The sequence below is a fragment of the Limulus polyphemus genome, unplaced genomic scaffold (genome assembly GCF_000517525.1).
Source record: "Limulus polyphemus unplaced genomic scaffold, Limulus_polyphemus-2.1.2 Scaffold726, whole genome shotgun sequence".
Classification (NCBI taxonomy): Eukaryota; Metazoa; Arthropoda; class Merostomata; order Xiphosura; family Limulidae; genus Limulus; species Limulus polyphemus.
This window is the reverse complement of record NW_013666336.1, coordinates 384596-407626: the sequence shown is the minus strand read 5'-3', so window position 1 is coordinate 407626 and position 23031 is coordinate 384596. Positions and strand designations below refer to the sequence as shown.

Here is a 23031-nt window from a genome sequence, read left to right as displayed (position 1 = left end):
CTTGCTAAATATCTGTATCATTATTTAGAGTTCCCTTCTTTATTAATATGTGAATATAAGAGTGACAGACAAGTCTTGCTAAATATCTGTATTATCTTTTTTTTATGCTGTAATATATTGTGATAATTCAGAAGTTCGTTAGCCGAGGGTTAAACTTTCACGTCCCGTAGCTGCAATGACGCTCACCCACGGCCCCAGAGCGCAAGGAGGTAGTGCCGGCCAAATCCCCAAAGTAGCCCAACAGTTGTGTGGGGCTTATTGGCTAATGACTAGCTATCATTCCCTTTTGTTTAACAGTTCAAAGTAAGGGACGGCTATGCGCATATAGTCCTTTTATATATTTGCCTCAAAATTCAAAACAAATGGATAATAGCATATTTTCTATAAAAAGGTATGAAGTCTTGCAGGGGTGGGGGCAAAGGGTTTATGGATATGTTTGACTTGACACGTGCAATCATAACACAGATCTCAACACCCAATGGTTGTCTGTCACAAAATCGTTAGTCAAGATTCTTAAATTAGAATAAAAAGCAAAGTGTGTAAAAGTACTCCCTATTGTTTCTCAGCTATGTCAATGAACAAAATGTAAACTAATTTATTCATAGGCAGCAGTACAAAATATTATCACAGCATCCTGATGTAGATATTCAGTTATGATTAAAGATGTTGTGAACGGAGAAATTGTGTTGGATAAAGTATTAATAACAAAAGAAACACTGTCATGATACTGAATAACAACCATTCGGTAATGTTGTTGTCATATGTTTTCAATTTGAACAATAGCTCACGGGAAATCTGGACTAAACGGCTAATTCAGAAATACCTAAGGTCCAGGAGTGGACACCCGTCATTTTGGAATGCTGATCAGAGGGAAAGCAGCCAGCCAGCAAGATTTTGGACGTAATAACAGCAATGTTTGTTGCTCTTATAACTCACATAGCCTATTCCGTGGCATCGTGGCGCGATCCTCGGAATTTCCGATCCGCAGTCCAACACATTAACCAAAACCCACCGTAAAAGTATTTTACATCATTGTGTGAGAATTAAAAGGCCTAACTCTTTTTATAAAGGTTATCGAGTCAAGTTGAACTTCAAACTGTCTGTCCGTCATTTTATTTATTTATCTGCTCGTCCGTCTATTTGTCTATTTATATTCACGTGGTTTGAAGAATATTTTCCCATGAAAAATGTTTACTCTCGTCATCCCATTGTCAACTATACACCAATTTCATACATTGCAGTAAGTTCACCAGTTGCTATCTCAGAACAGCATGCTTTTATTACTTCTTTTGTTTGGAGCAAGTTTGATTATACTGTTATTTAATCATACTTATTTCCGACCTGTCAGTGAACAAAATGCATTCAAAGTGTGAGAAATTTATTTGATGTAAAATTATAAGATTGTTAATGTTTTTTTTTATAATCAGGTTACTAATAAAAACAACTTCGACTTAACAGAAACTTTTAGGCTTTGGCGTCTTTAAAAAAAAAACTGTACACACTACTTCATTTGTTGGAGTATTTAAAAACACCACAACTTTGTTAAATATCATTTCAAAGACGTTTGATTTATTATACCGAAAAGGCTTTTGCAAAAAGCATAAAATGTACCTCTGGAGTAATTAATAAAATTACCGCTAGGATTTTATTAGTGAACTTGTGAAGATAGGTGTGTCTGTTGTATTTTATATGGTTGCTTGCAAATATATATATATTTTAAATAGTGAATAGCACGTGGAATTTGTATTAATGGAACTGACACTGTTTTTGTTTATTTTATCTGTATTTATTCATCCGTCTAATTCCGGTACACAAGTAATGTCCACCTTCCGGTAGTGATCAATATAACTACTATGCGTTGTTTTCCTCGTGCTTTAATAGTTTGTTTGTTTGAAGTTAAGCACAAAGCTACACAATGGGCTATCTTTACTCTGCCCACCACGGGTATCGAAACCCGGATTCTAGCGTTGTAAGTCAACAGACACACCGCTGTGCCACTGGGGGCTGCTTTAATAGACAACAATGTGATTATTGATAAAACGTTTAGTTGGAAATTGGCAGCGATTTGTTGTAGTTTAATCCAGTTATTACCAAACTAAGACAGAGCTGCTTTAGAACCAATCTTATTACGGGTTACTGTTTCAAATATCCAAAACTACTTACCAAAATTTGGATACAATAGTTTCTTAATAAAAAATGTTAGTGTTCCAAAATTTATGTGGTGCTCACTCACACAAGCAAATATCGAAAGAAAATCTTAAACACATAATTATAAAGAAATAACTCTTAAATATGATATTTCAATACCAAAATATTATCTTACCACGCGCCACAACTCAAAAAAGTCGCGTTGCCAAACAGCTGATTCATGAAAGAAAAAAAGACCAATATTTGAATAAAATAAGATTATTAAAACCGATTAATTAAAATAGGTAATAAAAGAGAAAGAAATGTTGTAAAAATGGAACATTGATGAGAAATGAGTTGATGAAAATAATTACTTTTTTTTTAATTGAAACTAGTGCATTTTGTAAGCTGTCCATCAGATTACCGTCCTTAAAATAATGAGTTTTAAAAGAGAGAGATACATGTTACTAGACTAGATATAACTGACAGTGCACGTCATTTCCTATAATGATATTTCTTTATTGTATACGTGTGTGTGTAGGCTTACCAGTTTCTTTCTTTTATTTCTCATGATCGCAGGGAGAAATGAACTTATTGCCAGGTATATTAAACTCCGCACGGGGAAAACAAGAACTCGAAAACAAGTGTCTAGTCACATGCAGGTATTGGCACGGCGCAAGTCTCGTGAGATACAGACCAAACTAAAGGTAAGTGGTCCATGTCCACCTATTGTTGAAAATAGTAACTTAATTCACCAGTAATTATACCTATTATTAAGATCAAAATAATATTGAAGTTATATTTATTGATATATACTGTATAACTGTGAGCTTGCAGAAATCCTCTTGTTGCACCAGAAGAAGAGTAGAAGGTATTCCAATAATTAAAAACCTCTAAATAAACACCTCATCAGTTATATTAACCAATAGACAGCATATCTGAATAAAAAAACAACAACAACAAAAAATAACGCATTAGTGATACTATTACACACGTGCTCAGTTACTGAAGCATCCTTCTGCAGCTTGTTTTTTCTTCTTTCTTTTAGCAGCACTTTGGCATTTTGGTACAATTTTATATATTTTAAAGTCTTTTGTCTACTGCTTTATGATTTAGCATCGATATCTTTAACAGTGGTGCTCGCTGTATAGATTTCAAAATTTTATGGAATTGAATACTACCTTTTTTTAGCTGTAAGATGTAGGGTGGTTCTGGATTTGTTTCTGTGGATCGATGACGGATGAACCTGTTGTGGAGATTGATTAATAAAACACTGATTAAGATGTGTAACTTTTAGAATATTTTTGTTAATTAAGCACGTACGATGCTATAGTTTTGATTAACGTTTCACAAACCTGTCTTCTTCTGATTTCCTTTTTGTTGTTGTTATATTTTGAATTTCGAGCTATTGGTGAATTATTAGCCCATGGATAATTGATTCCTAGGCTTAAAAACGTAACCAAATTATCATAAATTAGCCTAATTATTTCATCCGATATAAAGTTTAACACATACTTCTGGAATGAGAAGAACACAGCACTTACAGGTTATCGAAATACCTGTCTTGATAGGATTGTTGTGTGGAATTGGTCAATGCCCATCTGCTTAGGTCGTTTTCTTGCATCTGATGTACAAATCTATTATTTCCACAATGATATTGATACACAGTCTTTAGCGTTATGAACCGTCAGATTTACCGCTGAGCCCCCCGGGGGTCGTTTTGTACTTGATAAAATGAAGCTAATTCGTAATTTGAAGCTAATTTCCCCTACGCGGTTTCATGTCAGTTTGTTTATTTGTTGTTAAGCACAAAGTTCCACAATGATATTGATACACAGTCTTTAGCGTTATGAACCGTCAGATTTACCGCTGAGCCCCCGGGTGTCGTTTTGTACTTGATAGAATGAAACTGTTTTTTTTGTTTTTTTATAAGCGGTTCATGTAAGGTTTTTTGTTTGTTGTTAAGCGCATAGCTCCATAGTGGTATCAAAACCCGGTCTTTAGCGTTATAAACCGTGAGACTTACCAGTGAGCCACCACGGGGCCGTTTTGTACTTGACCAAATGAAGCTTTTCTTTATACGCGGTTTATGTAACATTTGCCAACTATTTAGATACGTTATGTTGTTACGTGTGTCTGATCTCATCTTTTAAAATTCACAATAAGTATCAGTCTTCCAGTTTTTAACGGAGAATATTTAGGTCTTTTTTAGAATAAAAAAACATGAAGATAAAAAACTCATTACATACAGCACTGAGGAAATTCTAAATAGGGTTTTTTAAATACAGCTATACCATCTTGCGGCTGAACCCCCTATTTTTGTGATGTGAAAAAAAATCGTGTTTATATGGTTATAGCGCAGCTGCTTACGGTATTTAACGCTTTCTGCATAATTTACATTATTCTGACGGAAGTGTTAGTATTTTTTGGCTTGAAACAGTCGCATGCAATGGCTTCTGTTGACACTTTGTAATTGGAATCCCGAAGCCGTATTGCTACTGTCAGGTTTTGTAGGCCAGATTATTTACAGTAGGTGTCTATGACTTGTCGGCGATATATTTAAAAATAAACAAACAGCAACACAGTCCACTTATTCAAAAATAATATATTTAAAAAACTCAAACGTATATACAAATGTTCGTTACACTGTTGGTTATCACAGTTGCATCGCAAGCTTTAAGTAATTGTCTCTTTTTCATCAAAGACCACATAGGCTGGTTCAATTACTTTAGAATACAACTGACAAGACGAACTATTTTTATCTGTTCTGTTATTACAATACAGTCTGTGATAATTGCACTTTAAAAATCGCTACTATACGCTCTTTATCGTTAAACTCAAAATCATACAGTCTAGATCTAAATAATAATATTTCGACACGTATTTATACTCCGAAAGAAGTCTAGAACATTCCACACAATACTAAATATTTGTTTCAGTAGTGTATACATGTATGTATATGATAGCCAATGATTTAAATAGCTAATAAACTATTGTTGTAGAGTTGTTTAAACTAGTAATATAATTTAACAGTTAATAACCATTCTGCATATAGATAGTACAGTACTTTACTATAATAAAACATACATACTTATTCTACTTTAAGTCTAGCTCCCCATGCAGTGTTACTTGACTTTTCATTGGATGTTTGTGGATTTTATGTGAACAACCATGCAATTATTGAAGCTATATTTCATGCAAAATTGCTTCCAGTTTTAACCTCATAACACCTATTTTTAAAAAAATTTGGGGGGACATGCCCCGGACCCCCGTATCATCAGCATCTAAAGCATGCTGATTGTGCTCCGAACAATATGCGTTATCCTTTGAGCTCACAAATTAGAACCCACCCATTTTAAACAATCTGCGTACAGGCCTGCTCCTGTGATCATATTCAATTTTGTATAATGGAAATAACGACTCTAAGCTCAGAAACTGGATAAAAGACACCCAAGTGTTTTTAATGAGTAATTTACTATGAGGTTTTGAGTTTTTATTTCATTATGCTCAACCGAACGGAAAGCAGGTTGTAGACACAGCTTCAGATGTTCCACGTTGTTGATTGGACGGATTTTAGGTTACTGTGTAAGAATAACTGACGTTCTTGTTATTAATTTTGTTTTTGTCATTTTAGCTGTAATTCTTGTTCACGTAAGCCTTAAACAAGCTTCATCTGTTGTTATTTCAATGTTTAATGGTTTTCCTCGCTGTTCTTACTGAAAAGTGATTAAAAAACTTATGCTCACTGACTTTAGATGTTTTATTTGTTTAAATCGACTTTTAATTTGTGAGTATATCAAGTTAAACAAGTATCTGATAATCTTACTTATTTGATATGTAAAACTAAGTAATATTTCAATGATATTTCTGTACATATGATATTTTATTTATTTATAATATTTTTATTAGTGAAGGTAAGTCTGAAATTACCGTTCGTATCACGTCAAAACAACAGCAAGCAGTAAATATGATTAGATAAGAATAGTACTCAATAGATGGCGGTAGTAGATTAATCTTAGAGTTACCCATTCAATTCGACCAATATGTTTATTGTTCGTTATTTCGATCCACTTCTAGGAACATACAACAAAAGAAGCAGCTCTTCAGTCGATGTCTTCGATGTCTTCTGCTCAGATCGTTTCTTTATTCTACAGCCAAGAACACGCTGTTAAAGAGAAAGCTTTACAGTCACTGAATAACCTGTCTTCAGCCCAGATCGTGTCTTCCACTGCCATACCAAACAAAGCTCTGTCATTGGTCACAACTCCTTTAAACTACACTGGCACACCTGTAAGTTCCTTGCTAGGTTATATACATACCTTATAGCTTTAGATTTTTTGTCTTCTGTCATGCTCTAAGCCACCAGTTTTAGAATAGGAGGATGCTATCAAAAATACTTTAAGATTACTCATGCTTTTCTACGTGTCGAGAGAAAACTCAACCCTTGTCAAGAGGAGTAAGCGTACATTCAGTCTTAACTGGGATATAAAATACATAAAAGTGAGATTGTACATTGCATACAACATTCGGTATGGCACATCTTGGTCAGTCAGGGTTGAACACAGTCAAGGCAGTATCTGAACACGTACAACATTCTATACGGTACATCTTGGTTAGTCAGGGTTGAACACAATCAAGGCGTATCTGAACACGTACAACGTTCTATACGGTACATCTTAGTCAGTCAGGTTTGAACACAATCAAGGAGTATCTGAACACGTACAACGTTCTATACGGTACATCTTGGTCAGTCAGGGTTGAACACAATCATGGAGTATCTGAACACGTACAAAGTTCTATGCGGTACATCTTGGTCAGTCAGGGTTGAACACAATCATGGAGTATCTGAACACGTACAAAGTTCTATGCGGTACATCTTGGTCAGTCAGGGTTGAACAAAATCAAGGAGTATCTGAACACGTACAACGTTCTATACGGTACATCTTGGTCAGTCAGGGTTGAACACAATCAAGGAGTACCTGAACACGTACAATGTTCTATACGATACATCTTGGTCAGTCAGAGTAAAACACAATCAAGGAGTATCTCAACACGTACAACGTTCTATACGGTACATCTTGGTCAGTCAGGGTTGAACACAATCAAGGAGTATCTGAACACGTACAAAGTTCTATATGGTGCATCTTGTTCAGTCAGGGTTGAACACAATCAAGGAGTATTTGAACACGTACAACGCTGTATACGGTACATCTTGGTCAGTCAGGGTCGAACACAATGAAAGAGTATCTGAACACATACATGTATACAACATTCTATACAGTATATCTTGGTCAGTCAGGGTTGAACAAAGTCATGGAGTATCTGAATACATACATGTATACAACATTCTATACAGTACATCCTGGTCAGTCACGGTTTAGCATAGTTAAGGAGTATCTGAACACATACAATATTCTGTACGGTACATCTTGGTGAGACAGTATCTGCTTTAGAAAGGTTTAGAATAAAACAAAAAATGAACCTCGAAATTGAAATGGTGTTATAACAATATACACAAAACTACAAAGTGCAAAAACACTCTCAGTACACAAAACATGTTCTCAACTCATTAGGAATCAATGTTATGAAACATTATAAATATTTTTATTGGTCAACGCGTTATATGGTGAAAATAAGTTAGATTGAAATGTGTGTAATGTCTAGTTTATGCATGACCTTACTTCTGTTTAAGCACTAATTAATTTGTAGTCTAACCTAGTTTATTTGTTTGTGTGCGTGGGAATCGAACCCCTATTTTTTAGCGTTGTAAATCCGAAGACCATAGTCCAACCTGAAAGAATAATGGAGCTGAAGAAGCAAGTCCGAAGTAAAATAATAATATTAATAGTTATAGAAAAAGAAAAGAATGAGAACCCATATACGGTATCGAATATTATTTTCTTTCATAAATTGCGAATATATCTTCGAAATTTCTCTCACATACGGAATATTTTTACAAATTATACATATATATATATGTGTGTGTGTGTGTGTGTGTGTTTACATCTTGTGGCGCCATCTTTTGAGTGGCTGTAAAGTTAGAACAGGATACGTAAATCTTTTAACAGATACACATTAGCGAAACAGCACGAACTAAACAATTTGAAATTTAGTTTTTCACTCCGAGACCTTTTAACAACGTTATAATTGGTATATTTAATTAAATGAAATATAAGCTGGTTACATAAATTTTAAGTATACAGTGTTTAATATTTCTGACGCTTAAATAAGCCACCTTTGTTTGAGAGAAAAGCCACATTGGGCTATCTGTTGCGTCTACGGTGGGGAATCGAGCCCTAGATTTTAGCATTGTAAATTAGTAAGTGCAGCTCTTTCTTGCTGGGGGGATAAATAAGCCTCACTCACCTATTTGTCATTGTATATTTTTCCACAATTATCAATAGATTGAAGTACTCAGTTTTATATGCACTTAAGATACTTATTTTTGTGAAAAATGTTATTTATAATATAAAACATGTTGGCTTATTTAAGTAATATCAATTTAATATTTTATTACTTGGATTTTTAGTTCTGGCAGACAAACCTCGGTCAGCCCGTTTCTTCGGAAGAGTAAGTGCTGTTAATATTTTTCACACTTCACCTAAGCAAGCTTATTGATAGCATATCTTCTGGAATGCTTTTGTTTTCGTCATTGTAAATAATTTAAGAATTGGTGCAGTTATTAAATATCATATAAATATATTTAGAATACTTTTATCAAAAAATCATAATGGGTAATACATTGCAAAAATATAACTGTTTAGACGTATATTTCCTGGTCTAATCGGCTGTGTAATACCACAATTTTGTTTTACGTTTTTCTGAAAACACAATGTTGATTCTTTCGCGCAGAACTGATAGATCATATAATTGCCAAAACCTACAACGGGGAATGTTTTTTTTTAACATGTAGCTCAATTAACCTTGTAAAGTTTGGTACAGGGATGAATAACAATATTGTATTTTGAAATTATGATGATGATGTTTTTTATCCACTTCTCAGGAGGATTTTGCTAAAATTTTGCATATGAAGATTTATTATTTTCGTACGTTATATAAAACTTTTGTTATCGTTTTTGTATTTAATTATTATTATTTAATTAATCACGGAACGTGCAAATTTTTGAATAAAAATATGTAAGTTATTTCAGTATCATACAAAAATGACTTTTTGAACTAAGTGCATTTTGGAACAAATTTTATATTCAGCTACATTCACCAGTGTAAGTTTCCTGTGTTATGTACATTTACCAGTGTAACTTTCTGGATTTATCAGCGTAGGTTTCCTGATTTATGTACATTTATCAGTGAAAGTGTTCTGATTTATGTACATTCATCAAAGCAAGTTTTCCGATTTATGTACGTTCATCAGTGTACGTTTCTTGATTTATATATATTCAGTAGTGCAAGTGCTCTGACTTACGCATGTTCATCATTGCAAGTATCCTGATTTATGTACGTTCATCAATGTATGTTTCCCGAGTCTTTCTTTTGAAGGAAATAAGTTGACGCTAATCATGTACAATATAAGATTTAGGTAAACAGACAACTTAGTTCAATCTTCTATAAAGATGAAGATCTTTAGTATCTCAGTATAATATTTATCATAGATACTAAGACTAAAGTAGCGTATGTAAACCTGGAGAATTAAGTTCACCAATGTTTATTTACTTAGATATTTCTCAGAACAAATTTACAGTTATGTCAGAAGACGTTAATTCTGTGATATGTAGTTCAATTTATATTCCCATATATATATATATATCTAGTGTCAAACCTTTCGTCAACCAACCTTATGGAATGGCCCTGAAACCACCTACTTCCGCTACAATTGGTGGTGTGAATATTTTGTCACCAACTGCATCGCCATCATGGGAGGGACGTTCCATTGCCACACATAAACTTAGATTAGTAGAGTTCTCGGCATTTATGGAGCAGCAACAAGATAATGACACAGTAAGTTATGGTAAACAAACAAAAAACAACAACAACATATAAATCTAACTTAAATATGCGTGCATCGTAAGGTTAAAATACCAAAATATTTTGTCACAAAATGGAACAAGAAATTATATTTTTAGTGTTTCGTGTGAAACTACTTGGCCTGTCTATCATGGCACAGATTATTATAACATGAAATATTTGTCAAGCGGTTACACGTTTATTTCTAGAGAAGGAATACGGTAATTAGTTTAATAAGGCTGTGAAACCATTAATTGAATAAATAGCGAATCAGTCATATAAGTAATAGGACGTATGTATATCATGTTTTAAAGTTTAAAACAGGACACGATGTATTAAGCCTACTTTCGGATTGTTGCTGAAAAACTTTTTTTATTCTTTAGTATCAGAGGCACCTATTCGTTGATATACGAGGACTCCCGAGCTATTCAGACCCAGTACTGGAGGTAAGTTCAATGGGAGTGAAGGCTATAATTAATTAATAATTATTTTTGATACATTTGTACTATTTGTTTTTGCATTTTAAAAAAGGAACTAATGAAGGATCTAGTAAACTGAAATATTGTTATTGTTTTCTTATGTTAGCTTTATAATTTTAAAAACTTGGACATGCAAAATAGAATGATGGAATCACGGTAATAAAATGACTACTTTATATCTTCTCTTTTGAACTACAGTTTACTTGAAAATATAAGTTATGTCAAGTATGTTGTTTTTATCATCTATGCATTTAAGGCCGTGGATATTAGACAAATTTACGACAAGTTTCCAGAAAAAAAAGGAGGTTTAAAGGAATTATATGACAAAGGCCCACAGAACGCCTTCTTTTTGGTAAAATTTTGGGTAAGTATTTGAAGTATATTTGATTTATTATCTTCGAAAAATATAATGAAAATCAGCAACTCTTTACTTTACTCTTTTTAATTAATCTGATATATTCTTTTGGTAAGTAATATAAAGTTAATGAATTAATTTGAGATTCTTTTAGTGAACATGTGTGTGGCGCCATCTAATGAATAAAAGCTGAAATGTACTGTATAATTTGTTTCGATCTTTTATGGCTGTTAAATATATGTAATGAAAGTACATTCTATGAATATAAGCTGTTTTTATTTAAGATGCTATAAACTGTGCTATTTCTTGCATTACAAAAGGAAAGAGATCAGATTTTAATTTTAGAAAGCAGAATTACACTTTTATAAACAAAAATTTGGCACTTATTATCAGCTGGAATTACCAAACAGAATTATAATTTATATTGCCTTTCAGAAACTTTTGTTAAGTAATTGTTTGAAGTTAAATAAACATTTTTCAAATATAATCCAATACAATTATGGTAATTTGACTTACGGTTTATAAGAATAAATTGATCTTCAATCACCTGAAAAAATGCTATATTTTGGTAATAAGCCCAATTAAAATAAGACTTAAATATTGATTTAAGTAATTTCTTAACTTCTAATTTTTTGTCATTTCTTTAAATTACTTTTGTTTTAGGCTGACTTAAACACAAGTATTCAAGATGAAGCTGGTTCATTTTATGGAGTCACAAGCCAGTAAGTTTCACACTTTTGTAATTTTTACATTTAAAAAAGCCAGTTAGTTTCAAACTTTTATAATGTTTAATTTTAACAAGCCAGCTGGTTAATTTTTTAATATATTTATGGTATTTTAACATGTAGTTAGTAAGATATACACTTTTATAATGTTTCCATTTCAATAGGAAATTAGTGAATTTCAACAAATTAATAATGTTTATGATCCAAACAAAAATTTTTGTGGAAATAAAAGTGGTTGATTAATATTTAAATTAAGTTTACAAGAACACTTTTAATTATTGATATTTGAAAGCCTAGTTTGTGTGTTGTTGCTTTTTGTTTGTTTAGTGTTGAAAGTTTAGTCTGTGTTTTTGCTTTTTGTTTGTTTGGTGTTGAAAGCCTAGTTTGTGTGTAGTTGCTTTTTGTTTGTTTGGTGTTGAAAGCCTAGTTTTTGTATTAATGTTTTTTATTTGTTTGGTGTTAAGAGTCTAATTTTTGTTTATTTGGTGTTGAAAGTCTGGTTTGTGTGTTGTTACTTTTTGATTGTTTGGTGATGGAATTCTAGTTTTTGTTTATTTGGTGTTGAAAGTCTAGTTCGTATATTGTTATTTTTTGTTTGTTTGGTGATGGAATTCTAATTTTTGTTTATTTAGTGTTGAAAGTCTAGTTTGTGTGTTGTTACTTTTTGTTTGTTTGGTGTTGAGAATCTAGATTTGTTTATTTGGTGTTGAAAGTCTAGTTTCTGTGTTGTTACTTTTTGTTTGTTTGGTGTTGAGAATCTAGTTTTGGTTTATTTGGTGTTGAAAGTCTAGTTTCTGTGTTGTTGCTTTTTGTTTGTTTGGTGTTGAGAGTCTAGTTTTTGTTTATTTGGTGTTATAAGTCTGGTTTGTGTGTTGTTACTTTTTGATTGTTTGGTGATGGAATTCTAGTTTTTGTTTATTTGGTGTTGAAAGTCTAGTTTCTGTGTTGTTACTTTTTGTTTGTTTAGTGTTGAGAGTCTAGTTTTTGTTTATTTGGTGTTGAAAGTCTAGTTTGTGTGTGTTGTTGCTTTTTGTTTGTTTGGTGTTGAAAATCTAGTTTGTGTGGGGTTGCCTTTTTGTATGTTTGCTATTATGTTATTGTGTTATTTTTTGTACATTTGGTTGAACTTATATACAAATTCACTATACTGAACGTTTGAGAGGGGTTTAAAGAAAGATGTACATATCACCACTTTGATAAAATGTAATAAGTATTATTAAACATTATTACAAGTAATTTTGGGTTAAATATTCATGGAAGAGATCAGAATTGTGTTAAGTGTTCTTGTAAATTCTAACATTATGTGTTTTGACTTCCATTGCTTTTTTTTTTTTTTCATTTGCAAAGCATTTTATGTATGGAAACACACCCTCTCATTTAGTTGATGGTGGTTCCTTTTTAATTTTCAGATTCGAAAGCACTGAAAACATGACCATTACTTCTTCTACAAAAGTTTGCTCTTTTGGTAAACAAGTGGTAGAAAAAGTGGAGGTAACCATTTCTTTTTTTTTATTACTTTATATTTTGTCTTTGCTCGTAACTTCTGGTTTTGTGGGAATCAGTTAGTATTTTTAATGAAACAAAGCTTGTGTTTGAAGTTTTTTCACTGCATCCTCTAAAAACGAGATGTGAAGATGATCCCTGTAGACTTAATACTAATGTTCTCAATGAAAGCAAGGTAAATGCTGTAGTTGGTATCATTCTTGTAGAAACCATATTTATGTGTTGAATTTCAGCCAGTAAGCAATACCAATAAGTGATACTTGAGTAAGGAAGCACATTATGCCAATATAATAATAGGTAAGCAAACAATGATTTATACCTGAATATGGCAGACCACTGTTCTGTCAAAATATGTTCCACCATTAATGAAGTTCTTCCTCATCCTTATAAATCCTTGTTTCTTTACCTATTATTACAAATAAGTGATTGTAGCAGTGATACTGAATATTGATATAATTTATTAAATATAATACAAGTTTTGAGATACTTACTAGACTGTTAAGTTGAAAAATAAGTTTAAAAGCCATAAGATGGGTTTGTATGAATGTTTGTCCCTCCAGTGGGTCAGCAGGAAGTTTACAGACTTGCAGTGATAAGATCCGGGGTTTGATTTCCTGCCCTAAAAATACACCACCATGAGAGTTCATAATCAAACACTTGCATGAAATTTGTATTTGCATGATCTCGCTACCAATGTACAGGATAACAGTATGAAAATGTTTAGAAATTCACCTCTGACTTTAGTGTAATATTATGTTTATTACTTCTTGTTTTATTTTGTCTCTTTGTCAATCAATATGACAAAAATTGGTGACATTGTTATCTAATATTTACGATATGTTTTGGATTGTGTGTATGTGTAATGTCTTTTGAAATTTTGAACAGGGAGTTTATTATGCTATTGTAATGAGATATTACAAACATTCAATCAGCAACTGAACTGGAAAAAGCAAAATGAGAATCTTTCTTGGTGTGTCAGCTTAATTTTTGTATAGTGATAGTAACAGTTTAAAATTCCTATGGTTGAATATATTCATGAAATATCAGAAATTGTTCGAATTAAAATCAAATGCCTCGTAGTGGTTCAGCGGTAAGTCAGGCGGCTTATAATACCAAAAAACAGGTTTCACTGTCCGTGGTGTTGGGCAAAGTATGGATAGCCCAAAGTGTAGCTTTTTGCTTAACATCAAAACAAACAAACATATGTTATGAGGAATTAAAACCACAGTGTATGCATTACCTAACCCTTGTGTTATCACTGGAATGTGGCAAAAAATAATGAATTTAACATGGTAAGATTATTTAAAGCTTATTTTAGTTCTGATTGAAGCTAACACATAATTAACTATTTCTTCTAATTATATTCACTCTTGTATTACGTCTTTATCTTATTTTGAATCACTAAAATGATAATAAAAAGCTAAATATTTCATTAGAATATATTTAATTTTGTAAACCACTGAGAACAGATTTTTATGATCTGCATTAAATCTTTTTTCGTTCCACAAAATCTACACATTAGGAAAATGATTGTTTGAAGAGACAATAAACAGCCTTTTATGTAGATTTTTATGCAGAATAATCATGATTGTTAATGTAAGGATTATGGCAGAGATTATATATAATGTGTATAGGAACATACATCAGAAAGATAGTCTTTCATGGAAGGCAAGGAGTTAAATAACTTACATTAATGTTATGTTAAAGTTTGCAATTATAACTTTGAAACTAAAGACTTCACGTATTAGACTTGTTACTAGTTCTCTTACTTACCAACCTAACAAAGAAAGCTTTCTGAAATGTTAACTAATTGTTTTTTTTTGGAGAAGTTACAAAGAAATTTCTTTTGCGGTGTTAAATACAAAACTACACAATGGGCTATCTGTGCTGTGCCCACCATGGATGTTGAAATCCGATCTTTAGCATTATAAGCCTACAGGCTTATAGCTGAACCACTGGGGGCCATTCTTTTGCTCATTTGAATAAGCTCTACTTCATAATTTAGATAGAGAAGTTTTTGAAATTTTTCAGCCTTTAAAATAAATGAAAAGGGAATGAATGTTTTGTGGTGGATTTGTAAGATGATCAATTAGTAAACTTAACAGTTACTAATACAATGTATTTATTTATTTGACGAACTATAAAACTCCATGTTCAGTGATGTTTAAGAAGTTCATTGTGCATCTTTGAGTGTTGTATGTATTGAAAAAGTATTTGTTACTTCTTATCAAAATCAAGTTATTGAAACTAAGTTATAAGAACGGTAATCTTTTTTATACAATAGTGAAAGGATAGGAGTATTATACAGCAAAGCCAAACTTCACTTCCCACAAAGCGTAATTTTGAAGTTCACTTTTATAGGGAGTTTGGATACTAGGTTATTGAATCTTAACACAAATACCAACCTTTGATGATACTTTTAAATAATGCAATGTTTATGTTAGTGTTTGAGTAATTTCGTGAAGACCACTTAAAAAGTTTTTCTTGTTGCTAGTGGTGTTTTAATCTTCAGTGGTGACAAAAACCCTTTGCAGTTGTTATCTAAATGTTGTATGTTCAGTTAGGACCTCATTGAGTGACTGGTTGTATTCTAATCTTCAATGGTGACAAAAACCCTTTGCAGTTGTTTTTTAAATGTTGTAAGTTCAGTTAGGACCTCACTGAGTGACTGGTTGTATTCTAATCTTCAATGGTGACAAAAACCCTTTGCAGTTGTTATTTAAATGTTGTATGTTCAGTTAGGACCTCACTGAGTGACTGGTTGTATTCTAATCTTCAATGGTGACAAAAACCCTTTGCAGTTGTTATCTAAATGTTGTAGTTCAGTTAGGACCTCATTGAGTGACTGGTTGTATTCTAATCTTCAATGGTGACAAAAACCCTTTGCAGTTGTTTTTTAAATGTCATATTTTCAGTTGGGACCTCACGGAGTGACTAGTGGTGTTTTAATCTCCAGTGTAGCAAAGAGTGCTTGTCATTTTTTTCTAAATAGTGGGTGTTCAGTTGAGATCACACTAGGCAGTTCTTTTTAAAATGTATTTTCAGTTGGGATCTCACCAAATGGCTAAAGTTGTTGAATCTTTGATGGAACAAGAACTCTTGGCAATTCTTTTTAAAATATTGTATGTTCAATTGATATCACATTAAATAGCAGGAATACATTATTTTCAATAAATTGACAGACTTACTATCACTGATAGTTTCCATTGCTTGTTCAGTATTTTGAACACACTATATATATTTTAGCAGAAATGACAAAACCAGAGGTTATATGCAAAAAATGCTATTTGCCATCTTCCTGTTATATATGATGTTTCCTGAACATTCTTAATGAAAACTAATCTAAGTTGCAAGTTTGTTTCTAAAATGAAAACAATCTTAATAATTTAATAATACGTCGGGTTATTGTTTAATAATAGATTGGGTTATTGTCAGTTCAGCATTGTGTATTACTTTACGTCACAAAATATAATAACTTATGTTTTAATTGGAAGAAGAAGTGTATTCTATGTGTATATGTATCTTTGTTTCCATTCTTAAATCTTGTTCTAAAAGTCACATTTCAGCATGTCATCTGTGTTTAATAGACTAGAGAAAATGGCAACAGTAACATACATCTGAATGTCAGAGAAGGTGGCTCTGATTATAACATTTCATTTTCTTAAAAAATAAAACTAATAAAACTTTCTATATTGACACAAAAACCAACCAGAAAAAAAAATAGACTGTTATAGCTTCTATCTTACTAGTTTTAATTGAATATGTTAGATAATTTTAATGAAAATGTACAGTTTAAAAAGATATAAAATTTTTTTTCACATCATTTAAAGTTTTAGCTCATACTGAATATGTCTGCAATTTGAAATGTTTCTAAAATTCTACATAGATATTTAAAAATCTAAATACTTCTTTTGGTAGCTGAAAGTACTGATATTTTATGCACAAAAAACCTCATTAATAAATTCATGGAGTGAAACATTTTTGAAAGATGGTCCGTTTTTGTATAGCTTAAGAGTTGAAAAAGTACGACCCACTTTCTGAGAGTAAGCGGTTTACCTGATCATCCCCAACGTGATTAATCCTTTGTATGTGTAAAATGAATGTTATCTGCTCGGGTTTCTATGCACTGCTTCTTATAATTTTTATTTTCTGAAATCTGCAGACTGAATATGCCCGGTTTGAGAATGGTCGATTTGTGTTCAGGATTCAACGCTCACCCATGTGTGAATACATGATCAATTTTATACATAAATTAAAAAATCTTCCAGAGAAGTACATGATGAACAGTGTCCTGGAAAACTTTACCATTTTACAGGTAAGGTAATGAACAATGTTCTAGATAATTTTACTGTCTTACAGGTAAGGTCATGATTAGTGTTCTAGATAACTTTACTAACTTACAGGTAAGATCATGATTAGTGTTCTAGAAAAGTACATAATTTTATATACGGTCATGAATATTGTCTCAGAGGACTTCACCATTTTATAGGTAAGGTCATGAATAATGTTAGAGAATTTCAATATTTTACAGACATGGTCATTTACAGAGTTTTATAGAGGTTCACAGGTGAGGTCATGAACAATGTCCTAAGTTATTTGAGGTGAGGTTATGAATAGTACCCCTAGAGAAGTTTATCGTTGTACAGGTAAATTAAGTAATATTAACTAGAATAATTGAAATTTTCTATAAATGATTTTATCTTTTAGTTATCAAAGCTAACAAACACTTTTAATACATACATTATAACATTTTGACCTCCAAATTTGTGTTAAATCAAATTATGATACATGAAAGTTAATTCCTAATAGGCTCAAAAATAAGTTTTCTTAGATTATTTTTCATAACAGATATCTGTTGAATATAAGATTTTATTTCATCCCACTCACTTTTATCGATACTTTAATTCAAATCAAGATTTAAAAATATAATTGTTTTTTTTTTCAAACTTTGCATTTATCAAGTGTTATCCAGAAATTAACATTCCGGTTGTCATATCAGAAGGTTCAAATTATGCACTGAACATGTTTTATACTCTCAGCTGTGAATGTGTTATGAAATTGTTAATCAATCCAAAGAACATACCACATTATATATTTTGTGATGGAGTATTGTTATAGAGTCTATCTAGGGTTCACAGCTAATGGCTTTTTGGCAAAAGAATTGAAATCAGACAAAGTTAAGTGGAAAATAAAATGTTATTTTCTTGCTTAAAAACTCTGGAGAGGTTGATTTTGAAATAAAAAAAACACTATTATTTTCACTTGACCACATGGAGGAGACTGACCAAGATTTATATTATGCTTACATTTCATTACCTGATTTTTAAACATAGACTAATAATGCAAATAAAACTAGTCTAAAACTATAATCTGCATCAAGAATATATAGGCGAAAATTTAGTGCTATGTAACAATGATGAAAAAAGTATAGAAAACAAAACCAAATAGAGAGAGAGTAAAACTTAAACATTTTTTCACTTTAGCCTATTACGTGCCAGCAAATTAGATGTTTTGTAATTGACAGTTTACTCCAGCAGTCAGGTTAAATCTTAAAAGAAGAATGTATCGAAATTAAGCAGTGTACACAAAGTTTGTTGGTTATTACAACAAAATAAATTAATCTGTATTGTAAAACAAAACTACGTTGAAGATGGATGGAGTAATTGCCATGTAAAATTTTAGCTGTGTGTTTTCTAATGTGAAATATTAAACCGTATTATGTTTATTTGTATATAAACGATGAACTAAACTTAAAATGATCAACGCAACAAATTAAAATAATAAATTCATATGTAGTTTAAAATCAGCAACTTTTGTTGTTGTTGTTGAAGAAATAAGATTTTCACCTTAAAATAGACTGGACATGACCTGTTGGTAAACGTACCTGAACTGTAAATCCGTTAATGTGTTAGAAGAATGATGGTTAAATTCCAGTATTTGGTCTGACAAGAATAGTCCAAGAGTTGGCTGCAGACATTATTGACTAGATGTGTGGCGTTTTCAGTTGTTAAATATGCCTTATTAACGATCTCTAGTGGGTTAACTTGTTAATTCAGTTGGTAGAGTCATCTCTAGTGAGTTAACTTGTTAATTCAGTTGGTAGAGTCATCTCTAGTTTCTACCAACTGAATTAACAAGTTAACCGTCGTCTCTAGTGAGTTAACTTGTTAATTCATTTGGTAGAGTCATCTCTAGTGAGTTAACTTGTTAATTCAGTTGGTAGAGTCATCTCTAGTGAGTTAACTTGTTAATTCAGTTGGTAGAGTCATCTCTAGTTGGTTAACTTGTTAATTCAGTTGGTAGAGTCATCTCTAGTGGGTTAACTTGTTAATTCAGTTGGTAGAGTCATCTCTAGTGAGTTAACTTGTTAATTCAGTTGGTAGACTCATCTCTAGTGAGTTAACTTGTTAATTCAGTTGGTAGAGTTATCTCTAGTGAGTTAACTTGTTAATTCAGTTGGTAGAGTCATCTCTAGTTGGTTAACTTGTTAATTCAGTTGGTAGAGTCATCTCTAGTGGGTTAACTTGTTAATTCAGTTAGTAGAGTCATCTCTAGTGGGTTAACTTGTTAATTCAGTTGGTAGAGTCATCTCTAGTGAGTTAACTTGTTAATTCAGTTGGTAGAGTCATCTCTAGTTGGTTAACTTGTTAATTCAGTTTGTAGAGTCATCTCTAGTTGGTTAACTTGTTAATTCAGTTGGTAGAGTCATCTCTAGTTGGTTAACTTGTTAATTCAGTTGGTAGAGTGTGATGTGCGAGAATTCTAGTGTTCGAAACTTAGCCGAAGAAATAATAAAATATGAATTACAACAGCTGCGTTCTTTTTTGTATATCAATTGAAAATTAGAGATGGCGATGCAAAGATAGGCCTTGTGTATCCTTCAATAATAACCAGTGAAGGTCTCAATTGAAAGTATAATTTGTAAGGTGCCTTTCTCTCCGGAAAGTATCATTTGTAGGTAGGAATGTTGAGACATTAAATAACAAAGGTTGTTAAACATTTAGAGTGTGGAACGATGGTTGCATAACACAATTTTGATTTGGTGTGGTTTTGTAACAAGAGTAAGTTAGTTATTAGGTATATAAATTCCACTTTTTTTTAAGATATAAATGTATTGAAATAACTTCAGCTTAAGTTGAACGTTTTTTTCGACATACTTCGTGTGTATAAAACAGTAGTAGATGGTTGGTGGATTATTTTTGTTGTTGTTTTTCACAGGTTGTAACGAACAGAGAAACCCAAGAGACGCTGTTGTGTATTGCCTATGTTTTTGAAGTGTCCACGAGCGATCATGGAGCTCAACATCATATCTACAGATTAGTGAAAGACTAACATATCGACATCAGTTCTTCATTTTGTCATTCAGTCCATCTTACATTTCTCTCCAGTGCCTAGAATCCCATTTCACTGTGGCCTAAACCTGTACATAAGTTATTATATGGATGTAGTGAACAAGCTCTCCCAACATCAACTGATTAAGGGAGCTGGCTGAAAACTTTTCAGATATTCATGTTTATTTTTTACATACAGTGTGTGAATTTTGACACTTCTTTGCTGTATTGGCGCATTTTAGTATACTTTCGAACATAAGGTGTTGTAAAATAAAATTGAAAAAAAAAAAATAGGAGAAGGTTACTTACTTGTTTACAACTGTATCCGAGTAGATTCTGACGACAGCCGTTAAGATATTTCCCATGTGACGTCAATCGTCAATAGAAACCGCTGTACAAGAAAATCAAAGGGAATAATACTATTTTTTGTTATAATTTTCACTTTGTTTCTCTTAGTATTTTTTGTTTACTTTGTAAATTCTTAACTTCGATTTTAGCATTTTAAAGTCACTGGATCAGAAATTATTTTAAGCTTAAAATAATAAACGATATTTTTTTTTTCCAGTGCATGGCAAATTGTGATTTGTATATTTCTTATATCTCCAAACAAAATGGTATAACAATAAGAATTAAACATCAAAATTGAATAGCACGAAGTCTGTACCAATACCTTATATTAAAAATAAAATATGTTCACCATTGCATGAGTGTAGAATTTTAGATTTACCAATTTTTCTATAAGTCTGATTTCAGTTGCTTTTTTTTCATGTGACGATTCGTGTTTTGCGACCTGTTGCCTCAAAAACGTGCTACACATTTTGGAGGCATGTGTGCTTATTAATGATACAGCCAAGTTCCACTATTCGATCAGAGAAGAGCAGCCCAAGTGTGTCCTCGAGTTTACAGTTGTTTCAGTGCAAACACGAACTAATATAAAAATAGTATAATGTTCATTTCTCTCCATTGAGCAGACCAGTGAACTGTTATAATATAAAAAAAAACAGCCTGTGATTATTGATCACGATTTTCAAATAAATTATTAATAACAAAGTCGTGTATGAACAACGTGTTTTTAATACATTTAGAAGCGTTTGATTGAACACGTGCAAGAAAAATCGCGTTGTAATTTGGTCATTGAATTACAATGTTTCTATTTAATAATATGTACAAAACAGAGAGGGAGAAAAAAAACTGACGTAGTTTAAAATATGTTCATTTAAGTTTTTGAAAAATTCGCTGGTATTAATTAAACTCATATAGTAGCTTCTCACACCATGGTTTCTAAAAGTTTTAATTTGTAGTGTTATTCCAAATATACTTTTTTATATGAATTACCTAATGAGTGGCATAAGAATTGTGAGTTACACGTTATGACAATTGTTATTTTACTTACCATTTCAATAGGCGGTTCTAGGTAAATTCTAGCTGTTGAACATAGCAGAAATTAACGGTTATCAAAAGATAGTTCCTGTGAAATAGAACTTGCTAGGTGCTTTCTAGTAATAGACTGAATTTACATACTTCTTGGCAAGTGCTTTCTTAGAACTGGAGTACATTGGTGTGAATTGACATATCACGTGGTATATATATTGTTAGAACTGGAGTACATTGGTGTGAATTGAGATATCACGTGGTATATATATATATATATTGTTAGAACTGGAGCACACCACTTGGAAGATGTGTTATCAGAACTAGGGTACGTTGTATTAAACTGGTATATTACGCGGTAGATGTATTCTTAGAACTGGTGCACACTGGCTTGAGTTGACTTATTACTTACCTAGTGCTTTCGTTGAAATATAATAAATTGGACCAAACTCACTGACTAGTGGGCGCTCTTTTATATCTTTATTACATTCCGTTAAGCAGATATATATCACACGAACGATGCTGTTCAATTGGATTATTATATGATAAGCACTTCTTAAAATTTAGGTTAGTTGTAGAAACATGTATTCGTAAGTTTTAAGATTTCGTCAATATGGGAGCTCTTTCTTTCTTTTTTCTAGAATAATGTTATTAAAACACAAATTTTGAAAAGTTCTAAATCATTTAAATTTGTGGAGACTATGCAGATAAAGTATGATTCTGTCATAACTATAAAATGTACAGATCTAAAGATTACTTAATAAAATCAACCGGTTGGTCTCTGTTAACAGAACGCAGAACTATAGATTTTAGTATATTTTTGATTTCAATTTATTTTAATTGAAATTAATCAATAAAAGTGCACTGTTTCATATACAAGAAAAATGCACGTTTATTTGGTAGTTCATTCTTTATTCCCTATGAAAATTATACAATTATTTTCCCAATAGAGTAGGGTCCTGGGTATATAACGCATAATTTTGAAAACGTAATGATGTAAGCTGTCACGTTACATTCCGAAACTTTAAAGGTACAAAAAATTGTTAGTTATGAAAATTAGTTTCTCGAACGATCGGGGAAGTCCGGGTGTGTCCGAGATGCCCTCTTCGTTACTATATAAGCCTGGCAGAGAAAGCCAGCAGTTATATTTGAGTGGAGGGGGTGCTATAGTTACTTTG

At 32.0% G+C, this 23031-nt stretch overlaps 1 protein-coding gene across 1 annotated transcript in view; it reads left to right on the top strand.

Moving 5' to 3' along the window:
• LOC106460193 (transcriptional enhancer factor TEF-1-like) overlaps positions 1-21184 on the top strand; it is a 54220-nt gene extending 33036 nt beyond the window's left edge. Inside the window, exons 3-12 of the mRNA XM_013919880.2 lie at positions 2707-2834; positions 6205-6417; positions 8657-8697; positions 9897-10083; positions 10473-10535; positions 10825-10932; positions 11587-11645; positions 13058-13139; positions 17314-17466; positions 20370-21184. Of these exons, the coding sequence (XP_013775334.1) occupies positions 2707-2834; positions 6205-6417; positions 8657-8697; positions 9897-10083; positions 10473-10535; positions 10825-10932; positions 11587-11645; positions 13058-13139; positions 17314-17466; positions 20370-20483 (1148 nt within the window). The 3' untranslated portion in view covers positions 20484-21184. The remainder of the gene's footprint in view (positions 1-2706; positions 2835-6204; positions 6418-8656; positions 8698-9896; positions 10084-10472; positions 10536-10824; positions 10933-11586; positions 11646-13057; positions 13140-17313; positions 17467-20369) is intronic.
• The last annotated feature ends 1847 nt before the right edge of the window (positions 21185-23031 follow it).